Below are 24,611 nucleotides of genomic sequence, written 5' to 3'. Positions count from 1 at the left end.
AGGTAGGTTCCTCAACTGTGACCGTAAGCTTACATTAATATATAATTTTCAAAATGAGAAGTCACTGTCATACGTATGTTATTGAAGAGTTGTACACAATAAATGATCTATTATTTAAGACTTCTATCCTTATATGTGAACTGATATAGCCCTTTGTATGCTCATATTACATTGGACTTTCATCCACAAACTATCAATCTCACTACCGTTATAAGCAGCCTATATTTTCTATGTATTTTGTCACTTATATAGGCAATAAACCAGCTGTACCCACGCATTATTCAGTTTGAAAAGGTGCTCCCTGACAGGATACAGAATATATTCAGTGAGGATAAAACACATTTAGAAAAGAGCAGATTCTCGCAACAAATGTTTTGCTACTAACTGGCTTATCCCAGACAGAGTATGAATAGTCCATTCCGTGTCTCAGGCTCTATTGCTTTTTATTGGGTGCATCCCTAGGAATAGATATTTTTTTTTCTCCAAAATTTCAAAACATGTTTTTTTTTGTTTGTTTTTTTTATTTAAATGTATTTTTGTCCTATAAATCCTGCTTCCACGTCTGCAAACGTGACGTTCGTTCTGTCCGTGTCACGTGGGGGAAGAAACCTACAATCATTGGTGATGTCCTCAATCAGAGAAGGGGGGCGTAGGGAGGGAGCTCCTAATGTCAAAGGTGTATGGGTATTAGTCATTATACATTGTAACCGCTGGCTAACGTTATATGGACACGCAGCATCACCATACAGAAGTGTCATTGGTAGTCAGATACTCGGCACCACTATACATGTGTGCATGATCAGACTAGAGGGACACTCAGTAGGTTTACACACAGGAGTGTTCATTAGTGTATAGAAAATCCACATGATCATACGAGGTTGCATATTATTGGTGAACAGAAACAAATCATCGTTATACAGCGCAGCATGTTCAATGTTAATTTATAGAGATACTCAGCATCGTGATAACAGTGCCAAATTACCAATGTATGGAGATCCTATGCATCATTATGCAGCTCAATGGGTTGACTAGTAGTGTATGGACTTAGTGATCATTATATAGTACAGTGTGCTTTGTTTATCATTAAGTTGCTGGCCAGACTGGCAGACAGGACATGTCTCGCCTCCATTCCAAAACTGGTACGAGGAGATTAAATTCAAAATTAGCTGCTAGTGAGGTCAGCAATACATTGCAGTGCAGAGCCCGACATTGATTGTGCAGAGCTGGTCATGAGTGCCCTTTGTTAGGAGCAGAGCACTGAATTTACATTATGTTGCAGAGCATTGTGTCTACCGCGTAGAACAAGGCATCTCAAGCCGCTGTTCTGCTCCAACACATGAAATTTGGGTTGCTGAGTGTTTATCGGCACCGTACAAATCTGCATGCTCCTGCTAAGGAGGAAGAGGGATGCTAGGGGTCGAGTTTGTTCCTTATTGCGATAGGTGCTACTTATACAGACAAGGGGGTGATACAAAGATGGCATACCATCCAAAATCATGGTACAAGTCTTTGTGCAATTGTGAGATTTTGAGTTGCCTTATTGCCTCGGCCCAGATAAGGAGAGGGTTTGCAAAAAAAGGAAAACCCCTTCCATAAAACCTTCCATTTTGGGTCTCTTCCCCACACAGACATGAAAAGCCCCTTAATTTTAAGAATAATTAATTGAAAAGTCCCGTCACACCATCTGTGGAGCCCTCCTGGCAGCACCAAGTGATTACCAGGATTAGCAGCCTAGAGTGAGCGTGCTCTTGTGCCTTCTCCCTGTGTCTCCCACGTGAGTCTGTCAGTAAGTCTATATTGGCCAAACCCCGCCTCCCCCGTCATCTGCACACCAGAGGCTCCAAACACTCAGAGTCGCGTCTGTGCCTCTGGCACATAGATCTCGATGCTGTCCGCACTTTCTGTAGCAGAATTCTGGCGCACCGAGGCTGCGCGCTTGGCTGCCATGAGCCTTTTGCGGGCTTCTTGTCGCTGCTTGTCACTGTTAGAGGAGCCTGGGGCCTTATCACGACTCAAGGGAGGCTTGGGCCGGGCTGGCTTCTTTGGCACAGGGGGAGGGGGCCTCTTTATCTCCTGTGAAATGGATAGATAACATAAATGAGTAATCATCATTAGCAGTTATTTATATACACACTCCAAAAAACATACTGGTAGGTTAATTGGCTGCTAACGTGTGCGTGCGTATTTAGACTATAAGATCCAATGGGGCAGGGACTGATGAGAGTGAATTCTCTGTACAGCGCTGCGGAATTAGTGGTGCTATATAAATAAATGGTGATGATGATAGCGCCACTGATTCTGCCACTCCGTACAGAGAACTCATTCACTGCAGTCCCTGCCCCATTGGAGCTTACAGCCTAAATTCACTAACATACACCCACACAGACTAGGGTCAATTTTGATAGCAGCCAATTAAACTACCAGTATGTTTTTGGAGTGTGGGAGCACCCGGAGGAAACCCACACGAACAGAACAAACAAACTCCACACAGATAAGGCCATGGTCGGGATTTGAACTCATGACCCCAGTGCTGTGAGGCAGAAGTGCTAACCACCAGGTCACTGTGCTGAGAAATGATTGGTTATATCTCCTCTTACGGCAATTTCTTTCCCACATATCATGTATTACTTATAATAGGCAACGAAAGCAGAGGGAAATAGAAAAGAGTGGCATAGGCAGTAATTCTGGTGAACGTAATATAAAAGGCGAGTCCTTCAACTGTGGAAAGATGTTGGGACAGTGATGGGTGATGGTCTTGGGCAAGTAGAAAGAAGTACGGAGAGCAGCATTGGGTTTTGGAAATGAAGCACAAAGTGCATTAGACAGGTGCTAATTTAGATGGTGGACACAATTTGGTTCTGATGAAACAGCAAAGGGGCTATGGTGGTAGCTGGCAATACACATTACAGTTATTCCATAACCAATAGGAGCCAGTGGGAAAATACGGTGCTCTGAACAGGTAACCTGGTCATCCATACTTCTTGTAAACCTGTCCACACCTTGTAGAACTGTACCAGCATCACTATATCAATACTCCATTAAAACACTAGAAACCAGGATCAGGTGAGTATGACCCATGAAATGATTAAGAAAATGACTCACGTTTCTATCAGGGGTGTCGCTCAACACCCAGCCATTGGCCTTGAGCTGGAAGAGTTCATCGAATTTCATGCTAATATCTTCTATGGAAAGCTGTAAGAGATCCCAGAATCCAGCGAGGTCCTGTGCGGAGGGGCGTGGGTTCGAGTTAGGATTCTAGGTATGAAGAGAAAAAGAATAGATGGTGGAAATCAAAAACCTTTTTTTTTTACTTTGTACTTTTCTTCTGTCGCATCAAGACACAAATAGGAAAACATTCATGGCTATAAAAACAAACCAGAAAACATCAACAAACTTGCTCAGACATAAATCCCCTACAGCCACTGGAGATCAGCTGTGCAGCTCATCTAAATGCCCGCATTTGGCAAGTGTCTTGTGCAGGAAAATGCCAGAGGTTTAAAATGTCCTTAAAACCTCCTGCCCTATCCACATAACTCCTCTGTGCAAGATGGCCTGCTGTGATTACATTAAGGCGTTATTAAACAGTTACTACAGCCATTCCCAACCCTGATCCTCTTCCATAGCTTTCAACAATACTGGTTTCTATAATCTCCCCCAAGAAGCATATGTGGGCTACGCAGAACATGAGTCACCCGGTCAATGATACAATCGCTTGTTCTCTGAAAGAATATTCTGCAGCGCTAGTCTACTGGGTCAGCTAATTGTACACTGAGGGGGAAATGTATCAAGTTGTTTTTTGAAAATCGTGGGTTTTCTGAGTTTTTCTGATGGCCATTTGAAAATCTCAGACGTGTGCAAGGGCACACCGATAGCAAACCACTGAAAACCCACCACTTTTATAAGTGCCGATTTTAAAAATCGACGTACCAGCTTTTACACGTGAAGACAATGCAAACAGCAAGATGAATTCCCCGGCAGTTTTTCAACCCGCTGCAAAGCTACCGGAAGAAAATAGAAGTGGTTCGGACAGGCAAGAAGTCTCATACCGCCACTTGTCTAAGCTGTATTTCCTAACAGCACGTGAAATAAAAATAAAAAGTGCTTTTCTTCCCTCATTGGCTGTCTGTTTATTTAATTGGCAGGCTTACTGACCACTCATTTGGGCCAGGAGCACCTAGTGAATACTCATACATTTGTATGTTGTTTTTTGTTTAATCCAATGTATTACAGTGGATCAAGCAAAGATGGGAGGTAAGTATTATATCCCCTTCAACTGCAGAAAAATATTGGGCAATATTTTTTTTTCCTATTATCAAGGTGGGAAAAAATATTTTCATTTACAGACGGCACCATTTTATTCATTATTTATATAGCAGACATTATAAATATATTTTCATAATCATGGGAGCACCCTCTAATGTTCGGGACTGATGCCAAGTGGAAGGATTTTTGTAACATTTTTTTTTTCATGGAAGCTTTGCCTAAACAGCATGCGATTTAGGGGTGTAAAAATTGTAAGTGATTGGTATTTGTACCCTCCAAACCGCAGGATAATACAGCCTGCGCTCTGGAGGTGCAAATTACTGGCAACATGTGGCTGTTTGCAAATCGCCGGAAAAAAGACGCACATTAATACATTATCCAATTAAGGATATGTGCAGCATTGGGAAATGTAAATTGGCTTGATGCATAACGATGCGTTTTACAGTTTTGCTGTACAGCACTGTGAGGACATTGGTGCTGGCAATCACAATCATTAGGAGCGTTATTTTTACTAAAAAGTGTATTCATAAAACTGTAGAAATATTCCTAACTGTGTAAAGCAGGTGAAAACTAGAGGTTGTGACACGCAAATACAAATGGTTAGCCAGGTCAGGCATGTTTACTTTAGAAAAGAGGCATCTAAGAGGGGATAGGATTACTATGTACAAATACATTAAGGGTCAATACAGAGAACCATCATGGGAACTTTTTACCTCATAGATTGTACACAGCCTAAGGTTAGTGGAGAGGAATTTTCACAACCAAACAAAGGAAGGGGTTCTTTACAGTAAGGGCAGTGAAGATATGGAATTCACTGCTAGGGAAGGTTGTGATGTCTAACCTTTACTTAAAAATAACGATTAAATTTGCCAACTTTTTAGCGGAAAAGCGTATCCAGGTTGAAGACCGCTAATTACAATGAAGGGTAGTAGCGGATCCAGAGAGAGAGGACTGAAATATTGGGTTAGGAGGGATTTCCTTCCCCCCCCCCCCGATTGATCCAGATGAAGCAACTGCCAATCTGTTTCAATTACCAATATACGAGAGGTATCGCAGGAGATTCAAAATAGGTTGAACTTGATGGAACGGTGTCTTTTACAACCTGATAAACTGTTACAAATCTGGTAAAACTGGTAAGTACATCCTGGTATCGGATTGTCTGATTATGTTCGCTCACTCAGAGACCCAGGTAAGTTTACATTTAGGACATCACAATTATCTTGCAAACGACAGTGCAGTACTGACAATTATGTGCCGACTTAATTTCAGATTTAAATGGTTATTCTCTACTTTTAGAATTGCAAACATATTTGTACATTATTTTTGAAGAGATATACATGGACATATATTCTGATTAAGGAATACCATTTATCTGGCTACTCATATTGGAAGGCATTCCTCTATGAGCACGTTAAAATGTAACCCATCAATTTCTCTGAAATAGTGCCCGCTCTGGCCAGTTGCCCTGGAAATAAATAGTAGACCCTTGCTTAGCTTTAGTAAGCAGTCATCTTCATATAAATTCTCCCAGAACTAGGAGTACAATTGTTATGTTTGTCCTAGAATACAAAAACATATAAATGAAAAACTAGTGATTCTCAATATAATGTTATGTAAAAAGAATCCTATTCCTTTCCTCGGACTCATGCAGGAAATCCTGCTGTGTGAGAGGTCTGTGATAGATGGCCCTCTGTCCCGCATGCTTGTTATACCTCATTACACTGTAACAATAACCGTGCATTAAAAAAAAACTAAAAAGATTGGAAATCTGCTTCCTAAGAGTTCTGATGCTCTTTAATTTAGATCTAGAATGCGAGACGTTCCTCCCAGGGTATATGAATTCTTGACATACATAGAAAAGCATTCAAGCAAGTGCCATTCTGAGGAATTGCAGCATTCATAATGACAGGCTATTAAGAAGGACTAGAAAAGCTCATACGACTCTGTGCACCACACATGTGACCTACAAGGTCAATGCAATTAACAGTCTGTGTGCTCATATACAGCCACCTTTAAAACTTGTGAAATCCACGATTTACATTTACTAGTCTCCTATAATTATTGTTGTAGAGTTGGATGTTGGATGTCGGCATGGATATGACAATTATTAGGACGCATGTATGAGATATCTAATATAGTCAAGTACGCTGAATTCACTTATTGCGACATTTCACAAATTTTGGAGGGGTTTCATGGTACAATGTAATGTAATAAATGACAGTGAAATCACAAAAAAATATATGGTCACCCCTTAACAGCAGATTGGATATCTTTTGTGTGTGCCCGATTCTGTCTTTATACGGCAGGGTGTAATGTATTAACATAGTAAAATGTTTTTCATTCTGCTGTACCACAATTCTGAACTGGGGGGCATCTACTGTGGGGCCAGGTCAACATTATTCTAAAGCTGGGTACACACGGATGCAATTATCGTGCAGATCACGGTTTATCATACCAAAACACACTGCATCTGTTTTGGTTTTCTAAAAATCAAGATCCATGATGGAATGATGTTGGGCAAATGTGGAAGTGTGTACGCACTTACGGCCAGCAGCGTGAGACAGATATCAGTAGAGTGTGCACAGTCACGATCTTTTCAGCAGATGGTTATGAGAGATAAAGATCACAGATATGAAGGTATATTGTGTAGGTGTGTACACATGGATTTACATGGTCATGGGGTATTTCAGTCATTGGTAAAAATCATTACAGAAACCGCATCTGAAGTAAAATGCAATAGTGAGCACCCAGCTTAACAATGTGTGATTGCTGGGAAAAGTATATTATAAGATTAGTACATATCTGCTGCACACTACTTACGTGCCCCACTATTTTTAGTACATATAACTATTTGCCTAGAAAGTGATCTAAAACCAGGAAACTATAGATGTAATGAAAAATGTATTAAAACATCATTCAGTGCTCTTACACACCTAAGGTTTAATAAAAAAAAAAAATACTTTTAGACAGCAGCGATAGCATTTTATACAGGCCTTATACGCCTGATGCATGTTATATACTGAAAAAAAGTAAAATTACGTTTTGGGATGCAAAAGCAACAATGGAAAGAGGACACATTGTATGAATGGAAAATGCTACCAAGGTGGTGTAAAAGCAACAATTAATACAGCAAGAGGATAAGAAGAGGAGAGGTGTGACATCACCTGACCTCTCATAGCATAATTTAAAATTATAAAAGTAACACAAATACCTAAAAATAAAGTGTTGATATGCAGGGCTCTGTGCCAACGCAATTCACAAAATGCAATAACAAAATGTATGTTTACAAAACTAGAAGCTTTTCGTTAGGCCTTGTTCACATTTTACGCAATTACGGCGTTATCTTAAAGGTGTTTTCATGCTGATAATCTGAAAAACAATGTAAGGGAACGGACCTGTACATACACTTTCTGACAAACGTCTGTTTCCCTTTGTCATTCTCAACCAGCGATCAAAGGCGTTAACATTTGGTAAAATCATCATCACCATTTTATTTATATAGCGCCACTAATTCCGCAGCGCTGTACAGAGAACTCCCATCGGGGCTTACAGTCTAAATTCCCTAACATACACACAGACCAAGACTAGGGTCAATTTGTTAGCAGTCAATTAACCTACCAGTATGTTTTTTTTGTAGTGTGGGAGGAAACCGGAGCACCCGGAGGAAACCCACGCAAACACGGGGAGAACATACAAACTGCTCACAGATAAGGCCATGGTTGGGAATTGAACTCATGACCCCAATGCTGTGAGGCCGAAGTGCTAACCACTAAGCTACTGTGCTGCCCCTGGAGCAGTACTATAGGAACACTAACATACATGATACACTATGCTGCAGGGAAGCTTTCTTAAACCTAATTCTAACTCTCTATTAAGAAAGAGAATGGAATTTTGTCTATATTTAACTAGTGGTGGTTTTCAGCATCTCTGTGTACGAGCCTTTAGTGTCTTTAAATCTCTGTTTGTGCAGAACAGATGACTTATGCATTACTGTACCCTGAACGTGCTAGAATATGACCATCCTCCCACTATTACCCAGATAAACCCCTCCCCCCCTCTCTACATCACCTGACGAGTGAAAGGAAGGTTTGCAATAAATTAACGGTGGTTCACAAATGCAGAAAGGCTGCTTCCAGGGACACGTGACTGAGGACAATGGATGGCACTGTAACCACTTGCTGGTCAGATCAGATATAATTCCAGTGCGAGAGTAGGAACAGCCTTGAAAAAGCACAAAAATTACTTATTCCACAGAACCAATCACTATTACTAGCCAGGAGATTTTTAGTTATAACCACACTGCCCTCATAATGTATTACTTACATCCACATTACACACAACACATTTCCATGGGGATTATTCTATTACAGGGGAACTTAAAGTGCACTGGTCACCTACATACAGTGGAGGCAGCCATTTTGTGGGGTAAACCCATAATCTAAAGGGCACAACCTATCAATTTATTTGAAGCTATTAACATCGCTGAGATTCCGAAGGTGAATCTCGGGGAGGACATAGAACATTAAATAGAAATACAGGCAATTCCTAATTTCTACCTAATGAAGCACAGTATAATGGTGTCAAACACTTGTCAGTTTGGGTAATATCCTGTTACACTCTTCCCGCACCGGTAGTATTGTTCAGCAGGGTGCTGCTTGCTGTACATACAACGTCCAGCCCGTGAGGTAATGTGCATTTATTAGGCTGTCTGTCTGTAGGGGTCATTCGTGGACACTGTATATAGGTTCAAAATACTCCACCACAGCAACCAATCAGCAATTAGCTTTTATCTGTCTAGTTCAAGTGTCAGAAATATTATTGTGGATTAGTGCAAATTCAGTGTTAGTAAATAAGTCTGTATGAGAGAATACTCCCTGGTGGTCAGTATCTACTTACATGGTACCACAACCATCACTGTGGATTGGCACATATATTATCTGCATATCCATTAGGGAAGAACAGCAGATATATGTCCATACATGCCAGGATATACATTTATCATCCTACAAAGGCATATCAAATAAAAGCAATGGAGTAACAAAATGTTATTGATCTGGAATATTGACCTGCAGGATTCCATTCTCTCAGCATCTTCAGATTGAAAACATACCAGCGGACACTATACTTCTTGGCAGGGTCCCAGTAATGTTAATAATGAACTGAATTGTGAATAACACTGTAATAATAAAATTATATATATATATATATATCTCTCTCTAATATATAAATGCTTAGTGGCGTCTGTCTGAAAAAAAAACCAAAAAAAAAAACAAGTTGCAGCGCCACCTGCTGGGCGGAGTTATACACTGACCTACTAAATTCTTAGTGTGTGTGGGAAAAAAAATTCAAAAAGGGGTGAAATTTGGTAGGGCTCAAACTCATTTTCGTGAGGTCATTTTACCTCATGAACACAAATTAAAAAGGGCGCTTGCGTTGGGAAGTAACGCTCTTCCCCTGAGGAGGCCTGGGCTATGCCCAAATGCATGACAAGAACCTTTTTAACACCTTAAGTAGCTTGATTTGACTAGAATGCATGAGTATCATGCACGGGTTAACGTGTGTGTGTTTGTGTGTGTGTGTGTATATATATATATATATATATATATATATACACACATACATACACACACAAGGTAACCCGTGCATGATACTCATGCATTCTAGTCAAATCAAGCTACTTAAGGTGTTAAAAAGGTTCTTGTCATGCATTTGGGGCTAGGCCAGGCCTCCTCAGGGGGAAGAGCGTTACTTCCCAACGTAAGCGCCCTTTTTTAACGTGGTTTTGTCCACATGTCACCACCTCATCATTCTTCTCCATCACCTCATCCTTCATCTTTATCGCCACATCTATCCAGATGTCTATCCAGACACCGGGATCTCTCTCAGTGGTCCTGAGTATCACACTCCTCTTACTCTGTCACCCCCGGCAACCACCAACCACTCCCAACTGTCACCCCCGGCAACCATCAACCACTCCCCACTGTCACCCCCGGCAACCACCAACCACTCCCAACTGTCACTTCTCCTTCAAGAAATATATATATATATATGTTTTTTTTAAATCTTTATAAACACTTTTAACAATTAACAAATTAAAAACATCTTAGTATACCAAATTTCAAGCCCTTTCTGAATTTTTTTTCCCACACACACTAAGAATTTAGTAGGTCAGTGTATAACTCCGCCCAGCAAGTGGCGCTGCAGCTTGGCTTTATTTTTCCCCCACACACACACACACAGACTAACACACGCCACTAAGTGTATGACATTACACACTCATGAGCTGGGCCCTCCCTACCCTTTGTTTCAATGTCTGCATTTATTAGGTCTACCTTGTATGTTCCCGTTTTATGTATGTACCTGTTTTTTTTCCCATTGTCCTGCACTACAGACATAATGACAATAAAAATCTAAAATAAAAAAAATGAGGAATACATAACTGTAAAGCTCAGAAAGATAAAGCAATATATTTTGTATGAGTTGAGAGAGTAACAGGTATATTTATTAAATTGCGGATTTGAAAAAAGTGGAGATGTTGCCTATAGCAACCAATCAGATTCTAGCTTCCATTCTGTAGAATGTACTAAATCAATGACAGCTAGAATCTGATTGGTTGCTATAGGCAACATCTCCACTTTTTCAAACCCAGTTTAGTAAATATACCCCTAAGAGTTAGTAAGTTATGAAGGCAGAAAAGCCTGTATAAATTCCAGAAAGCATTCACACAGAATTATAAACCCACACAAGTGGAATTGTGAAGACAGATATACAATTCTTTTCCCCTTCTACCTGCCTTAGTTCTAAGCAGGGACATTACCAGTTACCATTTAAGCATACACATGAGTGAAAGACACAGTGCCTTTCCCCTTATTAGACAAAAGGGATTCTGGTACGGAGGGTTAGCACAAGACGACAAAGGTTTCATATTAAATTCAATGTAAGAGACAATTACAAGCATGGTGAATGTGTTCAGGAAACACAAAAGAGACGCACGAAAAAAAAAAAAAACAACCCATTCCATTCCATGGATCTCTTACCAGGTTTTGCTCACACAAGCCACGGAACTGCTGGAATTTCTGTGACATCAGAAGCTGAGCACTGCCAACCGCACTGAGAACCTTCCCAATCACTGTGAGCAGAAGGCAGGAGTCAGAATGAGCAAATTCAAAGCAAAAAAAATAAATGCTTATTTGGGACATAATTTAGCTTCCCTTTTGCCAGATGGGCTATTGGCATAATGTGCCTTGCAAAAAGATGGCTAATGAGAATAACGTCCGTGATTGATTGGTACAGATCAATGTGTATAAAGGCAAAATCTCAGGCGATCACATACTGACATAACAATATGGAATTTCTACAAGAGGCATGGGAAATGCTGATTTATCAACAACCTCACAGAGGCTGGGCATAATGCCCTACACTAGGAACACAAATCTTTACAATTGCTGCTAATATATTATTATATATAATAAAACACACTGACACCCATTCAAATACACTGTAATATAAAAATAAGGAAGTGTCAAAATCTTAAATATGCTGCACTGTCTAACTGAATATTAAATGTATTATACTTTATAAAAAGAAATGGAGCCTGGAATACTATTAAAACACTAATGGCTATGTATGTGCTTTATATACAACACTAGAGTTCAAACATAATTTACTGTATATGTATTCAAAAACAGGACTGCTGCACGGATTCTTGTTTTTCAAATCTTTTAATGACAATATATGGCCTTCATGGCCATATAGGTCACTAAGCACAGACCTAGAAGGCATGAAAATAAGACAATGATCTGAGTGTTACCCAGCGACAAGCAGGAACCTGCGCTGTAAATTGTCACTTTACGTTCTAATTCTCTTGATGATGTGATGAAATTTTAGGAGCACACAGAGCAGGTCTACATGGGAGGGGAGGATATGAAAAGGGAGATTATAACAAAATACACATTGCTACTAACAAATAGAAAATGCTTCAATGAGCCAAATCTAAATCCTGATATTTACAGAGCAAGATGGAGTTATTAGTTCCAGGAGCTAAGATTCGGATGCTTAATAATTTATATGTAGGCCGTTCCTGCTTAATATTAATATGTAAAGTAGGGCACAGCTTCCGTTTTGCATTCTGCAGAATTCAGGGCATCCCTGGTTTATTTAAATGATGTCTATTCAGCTATCTGTTCACTGTAGAGGTGGCAGGACCATTTTATACTATTTAAATCAGCGAGAAATGGAAATGGATTAGATGTCAGTTGTATTGAATAGGAATGTCATTTCTTCCTATTTATAGGCTAAAAATCCCACCGCTCAGTGTCTGTGGCTCTGGATACAACATATAAAAGCGGAGACTGTACTGGATGCACTGGCCCAGAGGTGGATAGACGGAGCATTAGATACCTTCTTCACACAGGTTGTTATCGCCCGTCTCTCGCTGCATCTGCTTGCACCAGCCCTCTAGTCTTTCTGTCTCTGCTTGTAACAACTTCAGGAACCAGTGTCCGTCCCTGCGGCAGGCCCCTGTCTGTGCTGGCTCTGAAGTAGGGGGAGAGGTTGCAGAGTCCAGCCAGGGGTCGGGAGGAGGAAGGGCAGAGGCCTCAGTTTCCCCACCGTCTCCATAGGAGAGGTGCTTTTTGGGGAGGGGTACCGGAGGACCCGGGGTGGGTTGGCGAGGTGGTGGGCAGTCGGGTACACTTTTGTCAGATGAATTGCTAGGCTCCTGTGTATCAGAGTCTGTTTCTTGCTTAGATGTCATGCTGCTGGAGCGGCTATTCCTGGAACAATAGAGAAACACAAATGATAAGTTATGGCGCTTCTGATGGGAGAGACAAATCCGTGTAGAGCTCATCATTCTAGAACAGTGAAGCAGGTCCCTGATGAAGCTCAACTTTAACTTACACGAGGCCCATTTGCCTCAATGAGATCTATAAATGCACAGACTAAAAGGTAAATAGAGACCAACCAATAAACAGTAACAATATATTAACAAGATATGTCCTACAGATCTTGTTATCTAGTATGGGCCCGATTTAGGAGCAAACTGCATTGCTCTAACATGGGTACGAGGACTTCAGGAAAGAAGGTTCTCTAGGTATTTTGGAGTATAGTACCAAGGTATACAAGAGGTTTGGGGGAGTTTTTGTTTTTATTAAAATGCTTTTTAATGCAGTTTGTGTGGTTGTGGATCCAACTCTTGTAGCTCCACGAGCAGTCAATGACTGTCAGCACATCATTTCATCTTCACTTTGCACGATTATCCTGGAACCATCAGCCCCAGTACTAATCGGTAAAGGTTGGCTGTCCCAAGCTGATGAGAAGAATGCCGTTATCATCGGCACCTATGTTTAAAACAGGCCTTTGGGACATTAGATACTCTTGCAGTGTAAAGGGCTGCAATTGCAAGAGACTTAAAATTCTAAATGTGGAAAAACAAAAACAATGGTATTTGCACAACCTCCTGCAAGCAGTGACTTTTTATGTAAGTGGGCGAGTTCCACTCAAATGAGTTCGGGAATCGCCATTCTAGAACACCAGTTCATTTTCACCAATTATTTTCCATGAATCAAGCGATCTTTATCATTGAATGTCAAATCTTTAATTAGGAAATAAAACAATTGCTGTACCGCACCACAATACTAACATGTCGAGTACACAGTGTTTTATGACTTCATCAAAGACAAGTGCTATGCACTACTGGGACTACTGGGACCTGTATCCTTCGTATCTTGAAAGTTTCCAAAATATGTAGAGAAACATTAATGATAAGAGGTGGAATAAAGATTTTAGTGGCCCAGAGCTTTTTGGCGGGCTTGAGAGACAATGAATGAGACTATTAGGTGGTAGCATCCGACAGTTTTCTGTCCATCCAGCACGTCAATGTGACCGTGTGAGCCAGACAGATAGGCAGGATGGAGGGGAGGACAGACGGGAGGCCAGGACGATGACTAAATGTTATTTTTGCGATACAACATGACTTGTAGCTCATAAGCATGATAAAACCATCCCATGGACTCATCCATTTTCTGTAAAGTGGGATTCACACTTACCTCCACTCTTCTTCTACCTGGACCCCAACAGACTGGAATTTGGCAGGAGGGGGTGGCTCGGGGATAGGCACTGGTTGTATACTATCCACCTGAATAACAAAAAAACAAACAAACAAAAAAAAAAACACACTGTATATTTAATAATGTATATTAGTTAATTATATTGAATAATATTTTGATAAAAGGTGTTACAAATCAGTTATTTCAATAGAGTATTTAACTGTGGGTCCTATTGTTAGGTGTATAATCTTAAACCTGGTGCATATTTCCAGGTAGAACATAGTTTATATTTAATGCACCAGAAAATAAGACCAGTACAAATTTGCTCCTTTCAGTGCATATGAGGTTTAAGAAAACAAGAAAAAAAAAAAAAAAAAAAAAAAAAAAAGGGGTGTAATCCGCTCTGCTAGCAATTTATGGAGGGGTGTGGAGAGAATTTTGAAACACATTATATCATAATGTCACACCCATTTATGGGTGTTAAGTAATACTGAGAATTTTCTATCTATTTAGTGTGGTTTCCCTGGCACCAAACGTGTATTAAAATAGCGATTGAAGCAATTCAGCAAAACAAAACGAAATTATATGCATAACTGCAGATATATGGACTATCGACATCCAGAATCAAAGAAAGTTGCAAAAATTTCACATCCTATTAAAAAAAAAAACCAAAAAATATAACTTTTGAACAAATAATCTCTTAGAAATAGGATAATCCTGACTAATTCATTTATTTTTTATTCAAAGTCATTTTACAGTTCACATTGCAAAGAGGGGTGAACCGGAATTTAAACGCATCCCTGAAAGCGGCCTCAAACTTAGCAGCTATATGCATTGTGATTACAATCTCCTTCAGTTCCCCCCAGTAATAAACAACATTAACCCAGCCAGAGTACTGTGGACATAACACAGCTTAAGGCAATCATTGTGGGGTGCTCAGCATAGCTGGTGCTTACTCTTAAAGATGTGTGTGACTGTAAAACAAATGTCTCAGTTACTTACCAGTAGGAAACATGCAAGTTCCTATGTCCTCTTAAAACTAACTTTGCCTTTCAAATGGTATTTCCGCATAAGTACAATGGATGACTTTAGTTAGTCTATTGTATTTAAATATTCAATGATGATAATGATGAGATATACACAGACAATGAAAATGACATGGAAACCTTATATTAAAAAAAATGGAACAATTATAATTTCTGCATAATTATTAGAGATCCAATGAATTGCATATTATGATCATATGTACAACAGTTGGGTCAATTATAGTTGTATAAAAGCACAAATTCACAAGAGGCATCTGGGGGTGACAACAAAGTTGTGTGTTGCAGTCTCACCTGAATTCCAATGGAGGATAGTTTGCGTTTTGGGAGGGGTTCTGGGGCACGCGGCTCTTCTTTGATTTTTACGGCTGCATTTTTGGGGGGCACCTCAGGAGGGACTTGCCTGATGGGAGTTGGGGGGCAAATACGGGTTACACTGGGAGCCCGGGTACTCTCGAGGCTCTCAGTGGAGGTGCTGAGCCCGGATTGGCTGTTCCCTTCACTCTGCCCCTCCTGTGCATCCAGATAAGAGTCCTGGGCAGATTCAGTACTACTTTGTACAGTCACAGATATAAAGGGTTTGGAGGTGGTGCGAGGGGGCACCGGTGGGGGGATCTTCTTGTAACCCACCAGACAAGAGGAGCCTATTGGAGATAGAGGAATGCAAGTTAATATGTACAAAGAGAATCAAAGTGTAAACTTATGTAGCAGCATAGTTCCAAGCATCCTGACTGACATGTAACTGCAGTGTAAAGATAACTGACCTATTAAACCATTGCACATCTGTACATCCAGGTCGGCACTTAGCTGTGCCCGTTTTGAACAACAGAAATCTCGAATTAGAGCAGGACCTTTCTGATAACTGTTTAAATCAGATTTCTTCCACGTGATCACATAGGGATTATTATTCAATCCACCTGCATAATCACACTGTACCAAGAGAACAAATGCAAGCGCTAGCACGGTTTATAGTTTGAGGGCCGAGACCATATTGTTTTAGTTACGGTCACGTCAACCCTCTTCCAAAAGCACCTTCAAGCTACGGCCTACTCTACTGTGACTCACAAGCTTAGACCTCCTGTATTAGTCACACGTTGCCTGTGCTCCTCACTTGTAGCAGAGGAATTAGAGGATATGAGATTAAATATATTTATATTTTCCAAAGATCTCAAAGAAAGGCCCATTGTAGTTGTGCCCTTAATACCAGCCCTATTTATATATCTTGGACCTGGTGATATAGGAATCAGAGTGAAAATATATCTGCACCAAGGCACTCAGAGAATAGAATATTAGACATACATGGGTCAGGGATGTAAGGCACTCAGAGAATAGACTATTAGACATACATGGATCAGAGATGTAAGGCACTCAGTACAGACATCAATGCATAAAACAATCTCAATATCCTTATAAGGATCAGAGCCAGAAGGTTCTGCAATGAATTATGACACCATAAGAGACAGAATATGCACTAAGTGGAAAAACTAAAGCATACACCAGTTGGGGGAGAAACCTAAGAGGGTAAAGACTTGGATTCCAGCAATTACTTCTTGGAATGCCACACAGACTACACAAATATGCACACACAAGTCACATACTGCTACTTCATATACAAATACAGACACATGCAATCATCTAAACAGACAGGAAACTATAGACTCAGCACGGCAGCCACACAGTGTAGCACTGCATACCAGACACGTAGTATTACATTCTGCATACTGCACATATGCAGACACACACCCAGCATTTCAGGGATTAGTGTGTGACTCTGAATCCTGATTGCTTCCCTTGATGTCTGACCTACATTTCCTGCTCGCACAGCCGGTGATACATCCAGACATTCATTTTGCTCATAGCAACAACGCAACTTCGCTTCCACTCACACTAGAAACACAATTCTCTCTTGCACTCGGAAATAAGAACACACACACTCAATATTATATATATTTACCCCAACAGAACCTATTCATCTGCACACAAAGGACTCTAATTGAAGATCACACTGCAGCTTTATCCTTACAGTAGGAGCGTTATTATTCCCTATAGTATAAATTATAACTTTGTGCCTATTATGGTCCCAAAACACCATGGAAACAATCTCCGTGTGATAGATTACAGAGATATTTACTCTTTACAGTTCTGCAGCTATGGAGCCCTTATTTCTATTTCACTGCCAGTTTTAACCATTTAATATACAGTAGATCACCACATTATTAATGTAGAATAGATGCACGAAGAACGCTTCAGGCTATTAAGAAAGGACAATACTGCTTATTTTTATGGGAAACTGGCCCCAAGCTCAAATTGCCACACAAATCTCCCCCAAATAGCAGAAAACTGTTGTACCCATGTCTGACAACACGGTAGCTTGCAAAAAATATACGCCAACAGCGGCCAATGGTACACTGCCCAAGTTAGACTCTCATCACTATCTGGTCAGCTATGGAACAGCATCGCTGTATATCAAGTACAGATGACTTAACAGCTGTAACAGTGGCCTGGGAGTTAAAACAATCTTTTTCCAGGAAACCTTTGTTATGACAGACTCAAGTTGGGTACACACCTATGCAATCATACTTCAGATGCAAGGTCTCTGATGACTTCACAGATTGAAATTCCAGATGAGCATGTAGATTCATGTGTACACAACTACACAATTTACCTTTAGATCTGTGCTCTACTTCTGTCATAACCCATCTGCTGAAAAGATAGTGACTCTAAACTCTACAGAGATCTGCCTACACTGCTGGTCCCGAGTGTGTACACACTGCCACATTTGCCCGACATCATTCCATAATTTATTGTGATTCTTAGGACATTTTTTAAAACCAAATCAACAGAGGCGATGTGATTTGGTATAACCACCACGATTGTGGGAGTGTACACACTCTTGCAATATCTGACCAAACGGTCGCAAATCGTGTGATCTGCACGGTGATTGCATAGGTGTGTACCCAGCTTTAGAGACATAAGATTTGAAGTGTACTTAGCACTGCGAATATTTGAGCTCAGCAGTGGAAGACCGGTAATCTGCACTGAGGCATCAGTGGAGGAAGCATTATACTGGACAGGTGCAGAATAGTTTGAGTTAGGAGCTAATCCAAGTGAAAAGTGCAAACTAACACCTGGACAAGCTGTGCTGTGATGCAATTGGTGTAAATGCAAATATTTTTTTTTGCATGTATTGCCTATTTTTGCATGTAGCACATATTAGGCCGCTTTATTACAGTCAAGTTCGGAGACATCCCCCTCTCAACTTAAATATGTCCCCACTTGCAGCACACCACGGTGCTGCAGATGCAAAAGTGCACATTCTAGTTCAGGCATGGCCAACCTGATAGCTCTCTTCAAAGTGTTGTGAAACCACAAGTCCCAGCATGCTCTGCTAGCAGACAAGACCGCCGATAGCTGGCAGGATGTGCTGGGAGTTGTAGTTTCACAACACCTGGACAGCCACAGGTTGGTCAGATTTACTATAGGAGGCCTGGAGGCCATACACCAGCAATCGAAACAAGCAGACAGTCACTTTTTAGACAGAAGATTAAAATAGTTCTAATTAAATCGAAGTTCGGTAGATTTAACAAAAGCCGATTTAGTCAACTGCACAAAATCAGAAACCAAAAACAGCAAGGATACTTTAGCGACAAAGTAACTGTAGAAAGATACCTAGCCTAACTTTCATTGTTAGCTAGATACACTCTGCTAGATAGTGTATCTAACATGAGCCTGTAATGCCAGTGTGAGCATTTTAAGGGACTAGGTGTATTCGGTACCATACAGGCACCTCGCCTCCTCTGTCTGATATCAGCAGGTATGAGTGTGCAAACTTGCTCATATCAGACAGAGGTTTGATACACAATCTAGCAGACGGTATCTAACTAAAGATTAAAGGCTAGCAATTGTATTTGCAGACTCTTTGGGACCTATCAGTTGAAGGAAGATCATCAACATGTTTTTTAATATATAGTGAAAAATGCTCATTAGATGCTACACTGATAAGGCTTATACGTTTCCTCTTTTCACATCAACATATTCATTAAAATATAGGCAGTCAATTAGATTATCATTATTATATGATGCTTTTCATCTCCATAAATCCAGGAAAATGTCACCCACTTTGAGAGTCATCATCACACTAGCTCCCAGTCAGCATACATGTTTATTGTGAAATACATACATATATTTCACATATAGAATTACATTCCTCCTATAAGCACTTCCAAATTAGGTCCATCAAATGTTCAGTAAATTGTGATCACTATAGGGAGGAATGATTCCTATTTTAACAGCTGGTCAAGCTGCAGACACATGCCTCACCCACATAATGCAAATCGTACAACGTACACTTCAGGCATAAGCTCCTTTCGGACTATACCTGCTCGCTGATCAGAACTCTGTACATTGGTCAATACCCATAAAATAGAAATATATTTAATACAAAAAGCTAATAAAAACCTTATTCCTTCTTTAAAAATGCTAAGTATAAGTTGCTTAGTTAGACTAAAGCTGTAATAATGGCTTTGGTCGGCAAGAGGATAATTCATAAGGAAACGCCTGTCAACAAAAGATCACTCACCTGGAGCCTGGTATTAGTACATCAGACATTACAGTACTCATCTCACTACTGCTGATCCGGTCTTCAGACTGGCAGCCTATTGGCCACATACAACACTGCCAGCGGAAGATAACAGTGGCGTACAAATGGCAGCGGACACACCAGATTGCGGGAACAAAGGCTACCAGGTAGGTCATCTTTTATGACAGGCTTTTACTTAGAATATTCTGCCCAAAATGGAACTTTCAGTTTTGTGAAGATTATTTTGGGTGCAAACTACTTTGAGGGTTATTTAGTATAAAAGTGAAAATGTGCAGCAACCCGTAACATTTACTTTCACAAACTAACTTAAAATAGATTGAGTGACTGCTATGAGAAACTGCCTATTTGCACTAGTGGAATGGACATCATAGAGCAGGCCTGGAAAACCTGTGGCTCTCCAGGTGTTGTGAAACTACAAGCCCCAGCATGCTTTGCTAGCTATCATCTACTGGCAAAGCATGCTGGCACTTGTAGTTTCACAACACCTGAAGAGCCACAGGTTGGGCCAGGCTTGTCATGAAGGATCCCATTTAATAGAACATGGGTTGTTTTGGATTACGTTACACATCTTTTAGTTTTTAATTAAACAGCATGACAAGGCACATGATAATGTGGAGAACATGCACTGGATTAAACAGTATTGGTACAACCCACGGAAAGAAGCAAAATCAATAAGCGCCAGGTCACTCATTTAGTTTAAAATTAACCATGCACCATCTGTATTCGGGCTCTACAATGATAGTAATGAATATATGAATTGTATACAGAAATGTGCAATATCTGATGTATAGGCTGTAAATGCTCTTGTTACAGTCTGCTGAGGGATGTGGGTGAATAGACTGATCAAGAGCAAACCTACAGAGTGCTTTAAAATTGACGACGCTTGTTTTGGGACTAGATGACAGTAGAGTTACTGTAAAGAAAAAAAAGATAACATATTATGCAAAAGCACAAAGCATGGATGTGATCAACATAGCCCATGCCTCTTTCAGTCATGTCACACCATCCAGAAGCAATTATGGAATGAATATGACAACTTGCAACACGTGCATGAAGACAGGTCGAGGAAACAGTGAAATAAAACATGATTTACCTCTAGCAGTCTCGAAGGAAATGAGGAATACAGCGGCCAGTGAGTAATACAGAGCACCTCTCCGTTGTGCCCACTTACTACACAGCTTCCTCTATTGTACTCATCAAATCCGGCTGCAAGAGGCTCCCTCTAGTTATCAGTCTGTGGCTGCTGTCATAGCAACCAAGAAGAAACAACCTGTGATTGGTTAACAGTGCAGGATGCTTCAGACTGATCACTAGAGGGAGCTTCAAGTGTCAAAGGAGGGAGAAAAATTGTCTGCAACCCTGGAAATTTGGTAAAATAGCTACTACTTTAACCTCCCACATGGTCATTTTGTTATACACATTTTGTTTTTAAAGTTAGTAATTGCACTCATGGGTTTGTAGTTAGTATTCATCTTACAGTTATGTACAGTATTTATATGTTTGCATAACCTCTTTCCTCCTGTATACATTTTACTTCTTTTATGTATTGTACCCAGCGTGCATATTAATATCTATGTCTGGCTTTGTCTCCAGTCTCCCATTCCATTAGCCTCCAGTAAATGGCCACCGAGCCTCAGGTGGTGGTTTCTAAGCAACAGCTCCATTTCCTCCACACCGTTGCCGTGACAATGCTCAGCCAAGAGTCGTCCTCATAATTATTTTGTTATTATGGCAACAAAATTAGGTCCAAGCCTACATAGTAAATTAACATGACAGCCAAAAGGCTGTCTTACGTAAAAAAATAAATAAAATATGAACATGAAAAAAATAAAATAAAAACAGATGAAACAGCAGTCCTACCAATGGTTCCACTGCACAGACAATGTTATTTTGCAAAGATTCACTTGATCATGGGTAAGGTAACAGTTCTTGAGCATTCATTACTATAGATTTGTTTACAGAAACTGTACAACAGACTAAAGTTTGGTATATACATCTATGCAATTACCGTGCAGGTCAATACAAGAGTGTGTACGCTCCCACGATCAGGTGTTATCGTACCAAAACACATGGCATCTGTTGATTTGGTTTTCTGAAATTCCTAAAATTCACAAACGATGGAACAATTTATTTTCAGCAGTCGGTTATGAGAGATGAATATCACAGATCTGAAGGTAGACTGTGTAGGTGTGTACACATGAATCTGCATGCTCATCGGGACCTTCAATCATTGTTGAAATTGTTAGAGACATTACATAGGTGTGTACCCAGAATAATGCTTGTGGCTTTGCTAAAAGAGTTTTAGTTCTGTCTTCTCTATGGTTTATTCAGGGGAAGCGTGGGTCATTCAAGGGTCAACTGCCCAGTCCGTGACAGTCATAGACTTATCTTTGGCCAAATGCTTGAATTGCCAAAAAATAACAAAAAAACAGGTGGCGAGCCTTATTTTATCTAAAAGGTGTCAACACTGTACCATTCAGAAAGAAATAGGAAGGATTAGAGTCTACTCAATGAGGTCAGCAATTCTTGCAAATGAATAGTCTATGTTCTCATGAACATTTGTACAGCCCACAAAATAGATGATCAGTTAGTCTGATAACAATGGGCAGGTTGACTATAAACCTCATACACTGGGTTAAATAAATGGCCTACACATCAGGAGTAGGCAGCTGCAGCTAGAACACATGATGGCAGAACGCACTATAACAGGTTGCAAATAAATAGAAGATGCTGCATTTCAGGTGCATCTTATTCTTATCAAGGCTACAAACTTACTGGCATTTGGATTTTTTCTTTTAATGAATATAAACCAAATGGCATTTAAGCACGCATTTGATATGAATTCACAAGTGCTTTCAATCTGTGCTTTTTAAAAGACAAGTCGGTTACAAAACAGGAAGTTATCTTGTTCAAACCAAATACAAGTGGAAATAGATATTTAAACGCATTAATCTCAATGGGAGCGCACTGTGAATGTAAGTTTTCAACTGTGTTGGTACACGTCAGACGCACCGAGACACAGGCAACTCAAACACATGAAAAAAAAATGCTAATATGTACAGTCTTATGTGGAACAATGTTGTTTTTCACATCCATTTACATGCACTTAACTAGCATTAGATTGTAGTACGTAGCCTTTAAAGTATTACAATGGTTTCCCACAGTTGCATCAGCTGTAAATGAGCAGATCAGCAGGGTGTGTGCAATGCTAATTCTGGAAGCTTTATAATACCATCATTACAGACATAACCAAATGATCCTGCATCTCATTAAAGGGCGCACAAGTCACAACCTTTTTCTGGCAACAAGTCAACTTTCTATCAATCAAGTATCAACATTTGGCACCTACAGTGCTGAGAATGATTTTGCACTATCTATTAACACAATAATGTTAAGATGACATTTAAATGTTAAAGCCACTGTACTGTATTATAGGTTGGTCTCTATAACTGGACAAAAAAAAAAAAAATACCCACACCCCAAGTTCAATTTTTACTCCCCTTTCAATAACATAACTAGATCAATATCTATGTAATAATACACATCTGGCATTGACACACTATGCACACAAAGCAACATTACAAGAGTTTGTATCACAGACAAAGAATACACTTGCACATTGTAAACCAACTGCACACACAATATATATTTAACATTACTATACAGTATTCATGCATGACATTCATTATCATATATTATAAAAGCAGGATTGACCCATGGTGGAAAGCAGAGTTTAGATGTATTTACAGGGATGCAGGCTACAAGGCAAAGCATAAACCACAAAGTACTATATTACAGGCCCTGCTGACTGATGACACAAAGGGTTATCATAGTACTGGCCACAAATAAAGCTAGGCTTTTGGCAATAAGCCCTGTGAAGAGAAATCTAGACAGACCTTGTATGTTGCCGTCTGTGCTTCAAGTGGATCTTCCGTCTTGCGGGATGCTGAGTTGGGTGTATACTCAGTACCACCCTATTGTGTGTTAAATTACATAGGCTTACATTACATAACTGGTGAGTAATGGCACAAAGATACCGCACCCTGCAGAGCATTGCACCCCCACACTATGAAATATCAACCCACCACCCTTTCCTTTGTAGCCCAAAACCTTCCCCACAGTGAAAACTTTACAAGATTTTACAAATGAATCACCATGCTGCAGAGCATCACATCCCTTGGCACAATATCACTCCTAAAACCACAAAGCCATAACTCTGCACCTTGAGAACGATGGCAACCCATGCACAGTGCCACCAACCAAAGAAAACTATAAGACAGACAGAACAATGTGTTCTATTTTCTGTGTGATAAAAGGGGTTAAGTGCAGTGCTGTCATACTTAGGAGCACTGAGCTGGCAGTCACTCCCACTTTTAAAGAGACGGCGCTACCAGAAAGACTTCAGCCATGAGTCAGAAAAGAACGGCACAAAAACCACACACCCAGCCCATTAGATGTGTGTAGTACACAGAGCATAGTATACATAGTTTCCCCACAATTTTACAGAGAACACACAATGTGATGTGATATTGTTGTTGAAGTGAGGCTGTGTGTCAGACTCTAACTCACTGTTCTCTTATATCCTGCCTGGAAGTTAAAGGAATAGTGAGGGGGAGGAAGTAGGACATTGTGCATGTGTGACACAGATCAGTAGATGTC

General features: G+C 40.2%; 1 protein-coding gene across 2 annotated transcripts in view; it reads right to left on the bottom strand.

Moving 5' to 3' along the window:
* Positions 1-424: 424 nt before the first annotated feature.
* Positions 425-24,611, bottom strand: part of DLGAP4 (DLG associated protein 4) — a 127,849-nt gene continuing 103,662 nt past the window's right edge. For both annotated transcript variants that reach the window (XM_075177623.1, XM_075177624.1), the window contains exons 7-12: positions 15,647-15,996; positions 14,310-14,398; positions 12,664-13,037; positions 11,301-11,392; positions 3,103-3,255; positions 425-2,073 (exon numbers count right to left, since the gene is read on the bottom strand). In XM_075177623.1, the coding sequence (XP_075033724.1) occupies positions 1,849-2,073; positions 3,103-3,255; positions 11,301-11,392; positions 12,664-13,037; positions 14,310-14,398; positions 15,647-15,996 (1,283 nt within the window). In that variant the 3' untranslated portion in view covers positions 425-1,848. The remainder of the gene's footprint in view (positions 2,074-3,102; positions 3,256-11,300; positions 11,393-12,663; positions 13,038-14,309; positions 14,399-15,646; positions 15,997-24,611) is intronic.

Source organism: Mixophyes fleayi, chromosome 6 (genome assembly GCF_038048845.1).
Source record: "Mixophyes fleayi isolate aMixFle1 chromosome 6, aMixFle1.hap1, whole genome shotgun sequence".
NCBI lineage: Eukaryota > Metazoa > Chordata > Amphibia > Anura > Limnodynastidae > Mixophyes > Mixophyes fleayi.
Note: the sequence above shows the minus strand (reverse complement) of the source record. Positions and strands in the feature narration are given on the sequence as shown.